Source organism: Montipora capricornis, chromosome 11, assembly GCF_036669925.1.
Source record: "Montipora capricornis isolate CH-2021 chromosome 11, ASM3666992v2, whole genome shotgun sequence".
NCBI lineage: Eukaryota > Metazoa > Cnidaria > Anthozoa > Scleractinia > Acroporidae > Montipora > Montipora capricornis.
In genome coordinates this window covers 17,160,396-17,173,692 of record NC_090893.1, presented here as the reverse complement: position 1 = coordinate 17,173,692, position 13,297 = coordinate 17,160,396, and the positions used below count along the sequence as shown (strand labels likewise).

At 37.8% G+C, this 13,297-nt stretch overlaps 1 protein-coding gene across 1 annotated transcript; it reads left to right on the top strand.

Annotated features, from left to right (window-relative positions):
- Positions 1–7,990: 7,990 nt before the first annotated feature.
- On the top strand, positions 7,991–9,861 carry LOC138024131 (forkhead box protein D3-like). Its single transcript, XM_068871238.1, has one exon. The coding sequence runs from the start codon at positions 8,216–8,218 to the stop codon at positions 9,059–9,061; it is 846 nt and encodes a 281-aa protein (XP_068727339.1). The 5' UTR covers positions 7,991–8,215; the 3' UTR covers positions 9,062–9,861.
- Positions 9,862–13,297: the final 3,436 nt, after the last annotated feature.

The following is a 13,297-nucleotide window of genomic DNA, read 5'->3' as shown; positions in this document are numbered from 1 at the left end:
CTGCCCTGGATTCTCATTTTAAAACCTGTTAACTCAGTGGTACGGATAAAATCACAGGTAGTGGATTCCACAACTTAGCTGATAAGCAGGATAAGTAAGGAGAAAGAATTAAGACCATAACTGGTTGTTCTAGGTTTATTGAGGGACAGAATGTAATTTCCACGAACATCATGAGAAGAAGGCCGGAGAAAAAAATCGGTTGTTTTTCATATGCAGTAGCAGAAAAATCCTACAAAAACAGACTTTTATACTATTAATATGAAGAAAATTTGAATGCGCTTATTGCATAGAGATCATATAGAGCTTGCTTTTATAATCTGCAAATGTAACATTTACATTATACCGTTCTTTTGACAAGAACAACTGACGAAAGGCAAGGTTTTGCTACAAGTATAACAGCAAAAAGGCGCTACTTTGTCGCAAATGTTCTATGACAAAAATTTGTTCAGAAATCAGAAGTCTACATTAACAGCACAGCAGGGCTACTCCTTAGTATCTGGCTAGACATTTTCCTCTCGCGTTTTCCCCCGGCCGCACTTCAGCCATTTGATGAGGGACAGCGTGCTTCTCAAGTTGCCTCCTTCGTGCCCAAAAGAATTCTGGGTAATCCTGCCATTCCATGACAAGGGAAGACACCCGATTGTCATATCATAGATGTTTTTTATAAGTGTCGGGCCACCCAGTCCTACCAGCAAAATACAGCCTCGATTTAAGATTTTAGCTTTCAAAACTTGCCCAAATTGTATCGGTAGGTCCTGGAATTCGTCCACAGAAAGGCCAGAGAGACAACAAAGCATTTTAGGCGTCCCAGTCTGCGTGAAACCATCTCTCACCTCTGGCTCGAGAAGACCAGACACGCGCGCTTTTTACCTTACGAGTTTATGCCTGTAGATTTAACTGAAATGTCAGTTCCTTGTAACTGAACCAGCATCTTAATTTCTACCTATCGGAGAGCCAGAACCTTTACGTATGCGCGGAAGAATGTTGGAACAAGAGAGAAAACGCAGTACCTTCAGACCCGGTGCTGGAGCGTCGTACCAAACTAGTCTTCCCGGGATTTCGGCCCGTGCGATCGCTTTTGGACGCAGTTGGCCCTTCGCTGCTTTCTACTACCGGCCTTGCCTCCTGGTACGGCATTGAGGGAGAGATATGTCGGCCCCTAAACCATATGTGACAAATCTCACGCCTACTCACAGCTCCAAACCGCCTAAGAATTCGATGGCTTAAATATACAAATGAAAAGTCATTTTATCTGACATGTGGTAAGCACTGAAGGTCGTAGATTACAAAGTGTGCACACGCGCCCTACAAAAGGTAACATACATACATGCATGCATAACTTTATTTCATCTCGAATTTCAGAATAACTACAAGAGCTAATATCTTCGAGACATTACATTTACAGCTAAAATACATAGCATATACAGATACATACTAAATACTAGAAGTGTCAATCTGCGATGGAATGCGGCCCATCAGTGTTCTGTATCATTTATCTTTGGGAAAGGTGTTGCCAGATTTTTGCGAAAACAACGTATTGTGTTACTTCCTTTGTTCAGTGTCAATCATTAATTAGGAGATCACGCAACTTCTATTTCGTAGCCTTTAGACCCTGGAAGTTTGCATAATAAATCAGTTATTCTTACAAATTTTGCCTCGTATCTCCACCCTCTTAGCAATGCATACTAACAAGGAGATCGCACGGCTTGTATCATTATCTTTTAAGCTTCATGAAGTTTTTCTTCGATATGATCCACTTTTGAATAATTTCCAATTTTCAATGAAAATTCTCCAAAATTCACATTTTGAACGCTGTTGGAAAATCTTTAGTTTTCCCCAGCGGCTTTTTGCCTAGAAAAATTATGTTATCCCGAGATTCAACGTTTTGTATTTCCTAGTTTCTCGCTTCTACATCTTGCCAAGGGCGGATCTAGGGGAGGTGCACGGGATGCACGTGCACCCCCCTCGGTTACCAAAAACAAAAAAAACGTTTTAGTAATGTAAGCTTACCTAAAAAACGGCAAAGTGAATTAAGCTACTACAGGATATTAAAAACACAAAAACTGCATTAAGTTAGATTTTTATTTGCCTCCTCGTTTACAGATTTATCATACTACAGCAGCATGTATTATACATTGTCTAACATATAAAGATTGCGCTTCCTGTGCATTTCCGTCTGACATGTGCACCCCCTAGCCAAAATTCTAGATCTGCCCTTGTTTGGTCTAGATTTGCGTATTTTTTGAGAATTTTCGGATGGTTCCCCCAAAAAGCCTCATTTTGGACGCTTTTGAAAAATTAGCCAAATTTCTAAATCTAGGCGGTTTTCAAGCGGATTTTTGCATCGATCGAATCTACTGTAGTTGGTAAGTCAATCTAGGGCATCTAGAATCCGGTTCGCCAACCTATAGTAGTAGATGGTTAGTAGAATCTCCCTCTACTAACAATAGCCAACGGAAGTGCTTTAACAAACGTGTCAACACAGTGAGAACGTCGCTGTCTTTAGGCGTCAGTCTTTGGATGGCTATTGAACGTGAGCTCAGGATTGTTTTGACGATTATTTCTGACTCTCTACTGACACGATCGTACAGGCTTCAAACATAAATATCAGCTTTCATAGTGTAATGACGGAGGTTTTATAAGTTATTTCTTGTGAATGAAATGAAAGATGAGTTGTTTTCGGTAGTGAAACTTGGGAAAAATCCGAGGGCTTCCTTGTGGGAGTCGAACAAAAAATGAAAACAATGATTAACGTGGATGTACTTGGGAATTATGGTGACTCGGAGACAATCGGAGAGCTCCGAGCAGAAGTCGAACCGCCTACGACCTTCCGATTACTACTTCGGATGCTATACCACAGAGCCGTGGGGGATTCGTAGGAAAGATTGCTTCCGGTGAGAATTGACCCGTTAAAACTTCTAGGGTTGAAATTGTCGAAATGCAGCATTTTCATTATTCATCTCTGCAGCTTTTACAAATTTAGGTCATTCAACTTTTTGTCAATGTTCTTGTTATTCGATCGGCCTCAAGTCCTGTTAAAACCTGAATTGTTTTCAATGAGCCTTCTTTATCATGGCATTTGCTTGAATTATAAGCGTTCCTTTGATGATTATGCTCTTTAGAGAACTTTAAATTCATAGGTCAAATATTCATGTTTGTATATTTTCCGGAAAATATTGTTGCACAGACAGAGGACAGCACGTGCAAACCATGTGGAGAGCAAATTTGTGAGCTATGGGCTAAGAAACTTCAAGTGTTTTGGATTAAAGCAAGACATCTTGCTTTTGGAATTACCCTAATGAATCAAAAGAGATTTCTTCGCGTTAATTAAACGGATATCTTGCGCACACCATTCTTGACATGTGCATCGCTTTGTGGGAACTAAAGCAATTAAATCAAGCTTTAAAACATTAATTTGTTTGAATTCGGTGATGTAAGGTCATCCAAATATCATTTCATCAACTAATTGCCTCACGTAGAAGGCGAAATTCAGCCAAGATTTTTGTGGCCTTTGTGGTTGTTTGCAATCCTCACAATATATTAGGTTATTATGTTACGAAAAAGACCGCTTTTTGTTTTTAAGAAAACGCCCAAGCAGTCTCTATTTATATCTATGATTTATTTTCCACGCAAACAGAAAACACAGCGCCATAATATCGTATATTTTTCGTCAACATTTATCAACTTTGGGGTGTTTTAAATTCTAAATCGGCTTATAGTACAATGTATCTTAGCTAGAGTTTTTTTTCTTTTTTTTTTTTTTTAACTTCTGGAGATGCGCTTCAACATTCAACTAAGCTTTGCCGGTGGAGTAGCTGGTAGCCTCCTAGCATGCGGAGCGTATTCTAAACTAAAAGTCATCAATCGAGGCATGTGTTCTTTGTTAATCTTCTTATACGATACATGACCTTCGGAAAAGTGAATTCGGACTGGCTAAAGAACTACAGCTAAGGGTTGAACCTGTGTTTCATAAATCGACAAAGAAGGGTTTCGTTGTTGCCTTACCAAAAGGTCATCCACACTAGATCACTATCTTCTAAAGCACGAGTAAGATTTTAGAAAACTTTTTTGGTAGTAGAAGTGATAAAACACTCTAAATCCCCACACTTAGTCTGCTTCAATTTATTTCGCCTTTCGCTAAAAAAAGAATCATTTTGCGATCTCCAAACATCAATATCGCGAGTCATTTCCGATTCATTTCCAACACGGTAGCCCATGTTTTTGACAATAGGGCCGTTTATACGAGAGAAAAAAAGCCGCGGCTTACATAAGACGCGAACACCCCATATAAATGGTACAAAATCTACGTTCACGGCTTTCTCAAGCCGCGGCTTATCCTGGCCGGGGAGTTTCTACTCGTATAAATAGTTCCTTTCGCGTATTATGTACGCCGAGGCCAGTGTAAGCCGTGGCTTATTTTCTCTCGTATAAACGGCCCTATTTTGTTTTGACGAAATTTTGACTTTAAGGCGAAGACAAAGGAGAAATTTAAATATCTTTAACTAGAAGAAGATCACCACGAAAGTTTATATTGAAGGATAAAAAAACAATAATAATTATTTCTTATTGGTAAAACATTTGTAATTTGATCACGGATCATGATATTGATGTAACAGCCAGAGCTTTATAAAATGGCAAAAGTAATGTTTTCAAAATTGTATTCGACGCCTTTTGGTGTTCGGAGTATCAAAGTGTTTTTTAAAGCTAGATCAAAAACGATCAGTTTATTGTTATCAGCAATATTCCTTGTTAGGCTGGTTTTTTAGTCGAATTGTTTTATCGATCCATCAGAAAAATCTCCAACTTTCTGAGATTTCTATGAAAACAATTTGGTATCCTAGGTCGCTTTCTTTTCAATTTCTGTCAGAGGTTATAAGTCAGTGTTCGGAAAAAAAGGCGAGGGCTTTTGAATTTTTGGACTCGCACATCAGTTTTGTTTTCGACAGAAATCACTATCACCTTACACACGAAAATGATATACTTTTCGATACACTAACAACAAAAGAATGTTTCATCTAAAGCGCCAGTATTTCAATTAACAAATTTATGTTATTTGTGTGAGGATATTGCGACAAGTTAGAAAACCCATTTAGAGCCTTGAAAGATCCTAATTACCGTAACAGGTGAATAGACGAGGCCCTAACTCCACCCACTAAATTTTCAACATTCATTTCACTTGGTAGTTTAATTACTTAAGTACGTATTTATATGAAAAAACACAGAGAATGATATTGAAGAGCTAGATAAACCTTTAGCTAGTATGCTTGCATTAAGAAAAGCCCCCGAAGCAATTCATCTATAGTTCGGCGTTCTTAGTCACTTTGCGTTTACAAAATGTCAGAATGATATAAAAAGATCCGACATCTTGTTGAATTACAGTTGAGGTATTTTATCCTCAGGTTTATTTGATCTTCTTATTATGTCGGTTTGTCACTTATGTTGCAGCCGATTATCGCCGTTTTTGCTATAATTAAAGCACAGCCTGATGTATCAAAGATCCTTGAGAAGCAATTTTTCCCCTCGCGTTTTGATGTAGTTTTACAAATCGCTTCTTTCAGTTTCAATATAATTTCCTGTTGGAGCGAGCAAGAAATAATGCAATTTTCCCCCAAAATTGCGGAAACCAACGGGGGTGGAATAAATTGTTAAAGCTTTTACTCTCTTTGATAACTTTTAATGAACGAAAAGATCCAACATGAAACGATATTGGATTAGCATAAACAAAAATATACAGCTGTTTCAGTCCATAGACAAGAAACACACCAGAAATGAAACAAAATTATATGTGTTTTGAGTGGATAACTTTTTCTAGTCAAATCAGTTTCCCTTGAATTAACGTTCCTTTTAGATCTGCGACATCCAGCAACAAATTATGTGCAATTGAAACACCAAAAATTTTTCAGAGTTTCGCGTATTAGCGAGCACACTGAAGGTGCTGTTTCTTTTGAAATCCCTTAGGACATTGAATAGAAAACGAAGCCTTCCGGATCTACCATGTTTCGATTTTCTTTTATTCAGGTTAGCTTGAAAATACGCTTTGGGCTTTTTGGAGATGCTGAAACAAAATTAAATCATGGTGAATTATGGGTTTTTGTGATCAAAAAGTTTGAGAAATTAATAAAATTGAAGAAGGAAATAAATACAATTGTCAAAGCTGTCAGATCATCGCTGATTCAGTTTAAGGCTCGCGTGCGTGATTTACTTCTCCGAGTTGAATGATCTTCTTTAAGAACAAAAAGGGATAATTAAATTTTTAGATTGACTGAAGTTGAACTGAGAAGGTTTGTGTCGTAATTTTCATTTAGTGTACCAAAGCAAATACTAGCATCTATTTGTTTAATACGACGCTTTGCGCTTGTGCGAAATCAGGAAAATGAAAGCAAAACCCTCTTAGCAAATTTTTGAGTTTAATTTAATTTTCCCACAGTCGTCTTGTTTACAATTAGCGCTGAGTGATACAACTAACAAGAGCATGATCTAAACTGATTTATTGTTATAAATGATCAATCGGTTGAAATGGAAACAAACACCATTCAAAGAATCGCCAGCTTACATCAGCGGTGAAAACTATACATGTATGTACACGGCAGTTTAAATTATGAAGCTGTCTTCACTAATCATGTAAAATTCGGGCTTTCTCGTTTCGAGTGGTTCTTTTTTATGGTGCTCTCGACTTTTAACTGCCGGAAAATACCTTAAGTCAAAAGAATCAGGTGAAAATCAAACAAGCCGACATTTATATGGTCCGCCCAGATCTTGTCTTTGACATCTCGAGCAATTTCATGGCGATATACTCCTTAATTTGCCGACAAATTCATCTCTTTCGTTAATTGCTGCCTTCTCTATACCGTATTCTAAAGTTACGATCAAAATTGTTGTTTTAAAGCTAAGAAAAGATATATCGAATTGCAAAACTATCAATGTAGATAACATTGCAAAAGTTATTCAACATAGCACTCGAATTTTACATTAACAGGGCTTCCTTCTACAAATAGTTATTTTTGGTGAATTAGAAAAAAAACATGGTCCCTTGAGGAAAAGAAAACAAGGAAACCATCAAATGATTCAAGAGATCTTTGAAGTGATATCTTTGTGGGATCCACGAGAAGCTTCTAACTTCCGCGGCGTGTTCTTGTGTTATCTGCGTTTCGTTTTGTGTTGGGGAACAGTTTTAAGTGATTATAGAACTTCAAATTTATCAGGCTTTTCACTATTCAAAACCTGTCCCATTTGCTTGAGGCATTTAACGGGAGCATAAAACACTTCTCAGAGCCATTTTTGCTCAATGTTTTAAAGCCGTCACAACTTGGAAATGTCTAATTTTACCAAGGAAAAGATTTTCTATTTATTTACCTTGAAAAAGACACAATAAAGTCATTTTATCTCCGAAGTGTATTGTAAACAAAACTGCTCTTAGTAAAATGAAACTCAAACAAAAAATTGATATCGCTGTTTAACAAATGGTTACAATATTACCTTCAAGTAATTGTGCTATTGAAATTGTGTTCAAGATTTTCTGATCTAATTTCCGTGCCTCTCAACATGACGTTCGGTGCTTTCAACTTGACTTTTCAAAGACCTTATCAGATATTGAACAATATTGAAAAGCTTGTGGCATATGTGAATAATTTGAAATAAATTTGGAGTTGCTTTACAAATCTTTTTCCTTAATTTGACACCGAAATTAAAATTCTCATCAAGAGTGTTGAAATGAACGTCACCCATAAAGGCCGAAAAAAGTTAATCGTAATTCCATACATCGCCTTTCCAAAGAATTAACACTAACTCAGTGAAGATCAAGAGTCTCTAGCTACTGATAAACGCTGTTTTTCATATCCTGTTTAAGTTTACCGACCATAGAGAAAGTTTTTATACCAACTGATTACGAAGAACACTACCTTAATGAGGTAATTATTACATAAGATACAGCAGAATAAATCTTTTTTATGCTAATGAGCGAATAAATCATCGAAGCTCCCGAGGAAAGCAGTTGTTATAAGTGGTTACCGGTATATGTCCAAGTGGGTGGCCCACAGCTACTTTCAGTTGTTCAAACAAGGTTTGCCGACTAAAAACACATCATTGTGTCCTCAGCTTTCACCGAGGAAACCTACTCTGTGACTTAAGCGATTTCAGTTGCAGTGAAAATTCCTCCGTGTAGAATAACGATCGAGTGCTGCAAATAATTATAGAAGAGTTTTCCCTGCGTTGAACAATGGCTTTCCAGGCCGAAGAAAATCTGTATGAGAGCTGCGAAAAGGAGGTGTTAGAGTTTGAGGGGTTTGAAGCAACGAAATTTGACGGAAACGAAGACTTGCTTGTACAAAAACTCCCAGATGAAGAAGAAAAACAAAATGCAACCGGAGTTCAACAAAGCCAAGTCACTGAATCACGAAGACAAACATCTATGTCCAAGCCACCATATTCCTACATCGCTTTGATTACGATGGCTATATTACAGTCACCACAGAGAAAACTCACTTTAAGCGAGATCTGCGAGTTTATAAAGCGTCGGTTCCCGTACTATCGCGAGAAGTTCCCCTCCTGGCAGAATTCGATCCGCCACAACCTTTCCCTCAACGACTGCTTCATGAAGATGCCTCGTGAGCCGGGAAATCCCGGAAAGGGTAACTACTGGACTCTTGATCCCGCAAGCGAAGGGATGTTTGACAATGGCAGTTTCCTAAGACGCAGAAAAAGGTTCAAACGGCCTCGTCCCGCGGAAAACTCTGTTGGAGCTCTGGGTTTTCAGTACTATTGGAATTACGTAGATGCCCAAGTTTGGCGCCCTTCCTTATTTTCCCATCTCTCCGTCCCAAGTTATCTAACCTGCCTTCCGACTTCTTTGCAAAGAGCAAGTCAACCAGTTCGACAAAGAGAAACCAGGGAACGAGCCGTAAAATTTTCAATCGCAAGTATTATTGGCGCTGATCGAGATGAGAAATTCTCGTCTTCGACAAACAATGCAAGCTCGTCTTTCGCTTGTTGCTCTGGCTTGCGTCCATCTACATATAATAGTTCGTTTTGCGCATATTGCAGTCAACTTGCTTGTAAACGGTAAGGCTGGACTCTATAATATCTCTTAGAGAGCCTTCGACGAGCTTTTTGTCACTTTAACAGGACTGGGAGATAGTCAAGTAGAGTCTTTTCGTGAACTCAAGAATACATGTACACTTTGTAGGAATACACAAGGGGATGTGGGTGTATGACACTCATTCTCGAAAGCAGTGAACAAAATTAATTAAGTCCTTTCTCTTTTTCATCTTTTCTACATTGAAAAGAGAGCCTTTTTTGCAGGCAACAGAGTTTTCAATAGAGTTTATGTTCTCAGAAATAATATAACTGGGACATATTCTTTAGAGGGTTTGCAAATATGCTGGTACGAAGCGATGAATTTTCATAAACGTATGACACAAAAGTCTTCAGTTGATAATGTCGCGGGCCAAGAAAGAAAGGAATAAAGATGAGTTGTGTAAAATTGTCCGCGCTGTTAAAAGAAGAGAGATATTCATGGCAAAGGTTAAATGAAAACTCTTTCCCTTTTCGAAATTGGCATCACTTTACAATTACAGAAAGTTCCGGCGTTGTCTTCCTATGATTGCGAGCTCAAGTTTAACCATTCAGTTTTAAGAACTTACTGTTCCATGAAATTGGTAGATGTAGAATTCTGAATCGCAAGCAACGTTGACCAGTTTCGATTAACGGTCTTGATGATGAAGTACCGAGCTGTTGCCGAAGGAAAAGCGTCCAAATTTAGAGACCGATTAATTATTTTTAAGAATTATCCTATGCAATGATTTAATTTGTGCCAGTGAATCGACTGAAAGATTTAGAATTCGTTCATATAAATTGCCAGCTGTTTAATATTAAGATTATATCCATTTGTAGCAAATATTGTACATAAAAGTGTAATAATGAATGAACTAGAATTAACGTTACAAATAAAGAAAGACTGCATGCATGATCGTCAAAGTATTGGTTGATTTCTGTAAGGGCTGTTGAAAATAAATTTAAAATTGAAACAAAAAATTGGTCGTGCATCTATTTTTATATCGAAACCATAATTATCTCATTTCAAAGTATACGCCGTTTGTATTATATGCGCTAGTTATTTCGTTTTCTTCATTCATTGTTTTAACTATGTGGCCCAGAAATTTTTAATAAACGTTTCTGTTTTTTCGAAATTTTACCTGGCTTTGTGTTCAGCCAAACATCAAATTTTGCCGTTTGTCTTTTGGAGACGATAAAAATAAACAATAGAAGGTCTTTATGTATAAGTAATTCCATTTATTGGGCAATTACTCGCGACGAACTCTTGAACAACTCAGGGCTCGACTTTTTGGAATCATCACGTGGTGTTTGAGTCACGCTTGATGAATTTTCTATTTGAATATATTTGCAAAAGAGCAGAAGGCCAACAGGAACTTGCAAAGTGTTTCTTGTGAAAATACAATCGCTTAGCAAATGTGTAAAAGATATATAAACTGTTATCGATTTTAAGATTTTTATTTCCGGGAGTAGTTTCAGTTTGTCTTGTAACCAATGGCAACTCATTCTAAAATACTCGGCCTTAACGAAGCTTTGTTATTCAAGGTACAACAATTAAAACAATTCAATTGTAACTTTATAAAATGGGAGCATTTTGCCCACTTTATTCCAGGAATAGAGTTAACGCCAACTGAGAAAACGTTTGGGATTTTATCACAATTAATGAAAGAGACTTTTTCCCTTCGAAGCAGTATTTCAGTCGATTTGAGCTTATGGTGATACTGGGGTTCGCCAGTGGGCTAGAAATGCCACGTATAAACTTTGCCTTGCTTATTCATTACCTTTAGTTTATCGTCTTAACTAAAACCTACCTAGCAGCGCTGTTTGTCCGAATATCTCTGTTTTTGAGTAAATCTTAGCTTATAATAGTGTCGCAACGAGAAGAATTTGATGACACACATATTAGGTTCAGGTCGAAAAAGCTTCTAGCGTTTATTTCTGTTCTCTAAATAACAAAGAAAACGAACATTTTTTCGCCTGGTGGCGAGGTTGTGAGATTGATTCTCTCCTACTCTTTGAGAACGAAATTGCGCCTGATATTTCTGTCACGCGTACGTACGTATACGTACAAAGTTCTCTCCATTTTGGCAGTGTGACCTGTAGTTCGTCAACAATGCGCTGGTATGGAAATACATGACCATTAAACACCAAAGAAAGAATCTCAATAAAAATATGACTAAACGGTTCCAAAAATATCCATAAATATTCTCGTAAAAACTGTCAAGAATTGCATTACCATGAACCGTTTTAACGAAGAAATAACCGGCTTTCCTCTAGGCGGCTTTCCTCTAGGGGATACGAAACTTTTTCGCGAACTTCACACGAATTACCCTGCCGGATGGACGGGAGGTAACTATCACTAAAACAGCTGCAAAAAACCGTTTATGTACGACAACAATCCTCAAAAGGACTTTTGAAACTTAGGTATTGCGGGCTAAGCCCTCTTAGACTGACTGGTCAGTTTCTATTGGATCTTCAGAGCTTACCAGCCATTTTTGAACCTTATTTCAAGTTGTTGTTTTGCAGAGAACGGGAACGAAATGTACTAGAACACGCACTGCACTTGCAGCACGCGTATTTTTTTATTTTGGTGGGATCGATGATTGATATCCCCAAATGTCAACTCCCCGCGCCCCGTTGGCTATTTGCGCATTCACATCCATCCTTGGTTTGTGTTTTTAAGTATTCGATGGTTTATTAATCTGAGAAAGTAAACAAGCGGCGCTTTGAAAACATTTTGAGACGTTTACTTTAGCACCTTTTTCTCAGTGTATTTACCTCTGCAATGTTATTGGATCGGCACTGTTACAGGTTTAGTTACATAAAATTGTTCCACAGTCGGCATACGATTCCATAAACAATACCTGTGGGGAAACCTAAAAGCCTTTGGTAACTTCATGGGAAAAGCGCACATTTGCGACTTTACCCCAGTGTATAACCCATGAAAATGATTCATCAAGTCATCTTGGGCATTGTGAGGGTCGGAAGTTAATGCTTCGTAGATATAGTTTTTATTAACGTAAACAATTAATTTAGCATGCGAGCACGTTTTCAGTTAATGCGAGTGATCGAGGATCGTGATAAGTTACGCGCGAGGACAACGGGAAAGGCGACGGATTTGAGTGAGAACGCAAGAACTGCTTCCCTTCCTGTCGGCGAAACCCAAGTACAACCTCGGCTCCAGAAATTGACAGTTTCTTATAAGACTGTAAATAATTTTTAGACAAGTATATCTGAATTATATTACAAGTAAAGAAACTAATACAACTATTCCTAAGATTATTAGAGTCTTTTTTAAGCGCACCGAACTCGCGAAAGGGCAAATTACATCAGTGGACACTGCACCGTGCCAAGCAGACGAATACAGTGAACGTGCAATTTATGATTTCCCAGAAAGTTGTCTGAAAACTGTGTAATTTGTCATCCGAGTCTATACTGCTTTCTTTCTTTACATTAGTTTTATCTACAACAAAACGCTATACAGTCGAGTTGAAAGGCAATTTCACAATCTGACTCAAAGTACTTCGATTGGTCGGTGAGCGCGCATTTCGTGCGCGTCTTGTGAGGTCGGCTGACCAAGCATAGACCCGTTTTAACGCTTGTAGAAAGATCTTTTTCTCTGCTGATCGTTTTATCGAAGTGTGATCTACTCCCCGCCGTGTGAAGCTTTTGCAGACGTGTTTAGGATGCGAAATGAAAATGTTTGCAGAAGAACACCAGTCCAAAAAAAATTATTATTTTCCCACGACAAAGATATGAAAAAAGTGATTAAGGCCATGAACAAAAAAAGATAATATATAAAAGCTTAACTTATGCCTTTAATTTGTTTTTTTCGTATTCCATAATTAATTACACAAACGGGCAAAGTTTAAATATATATATGCATTAATCCGCATTTCTGCCTCACCCTTCAATGCAGCTTTGGCGATCATTTACTTCAAGAGCGCAAATTTTCGTGGACTTTAAATTTCGAAAATGTTGATCACTGATTCAAAGAGTTCCTCCTTAAGGAAGTGACAAGCGATAAATATTAAGGCGTCGATTAAAAACAAATGACTGAATCAATGATGTTTGACAAAAGCCCTTTTGAGACTCCAACATCTGTTTATCTAAACTTAGCCTTTGTGTATTCAAAACATTTTCTTTTTGCCTCGTAGATTAGTATTTTTCTCTAGAACTTCGTGCAAAAAGTCTGCGTTCAATGTGGTTTATCTCCTTCAAAGAAGGAATTGCTCTTTTAACTAATTTT

Coding starts and splice junctions, on each gene's coding strand:
- LOC138024131 (XM_068871238.1), top strand. CDS start 8,216: ATGGCTTTCCAGGCCGAAGAAAATCTGTATGAGAGCTGCGAAAAGGAG.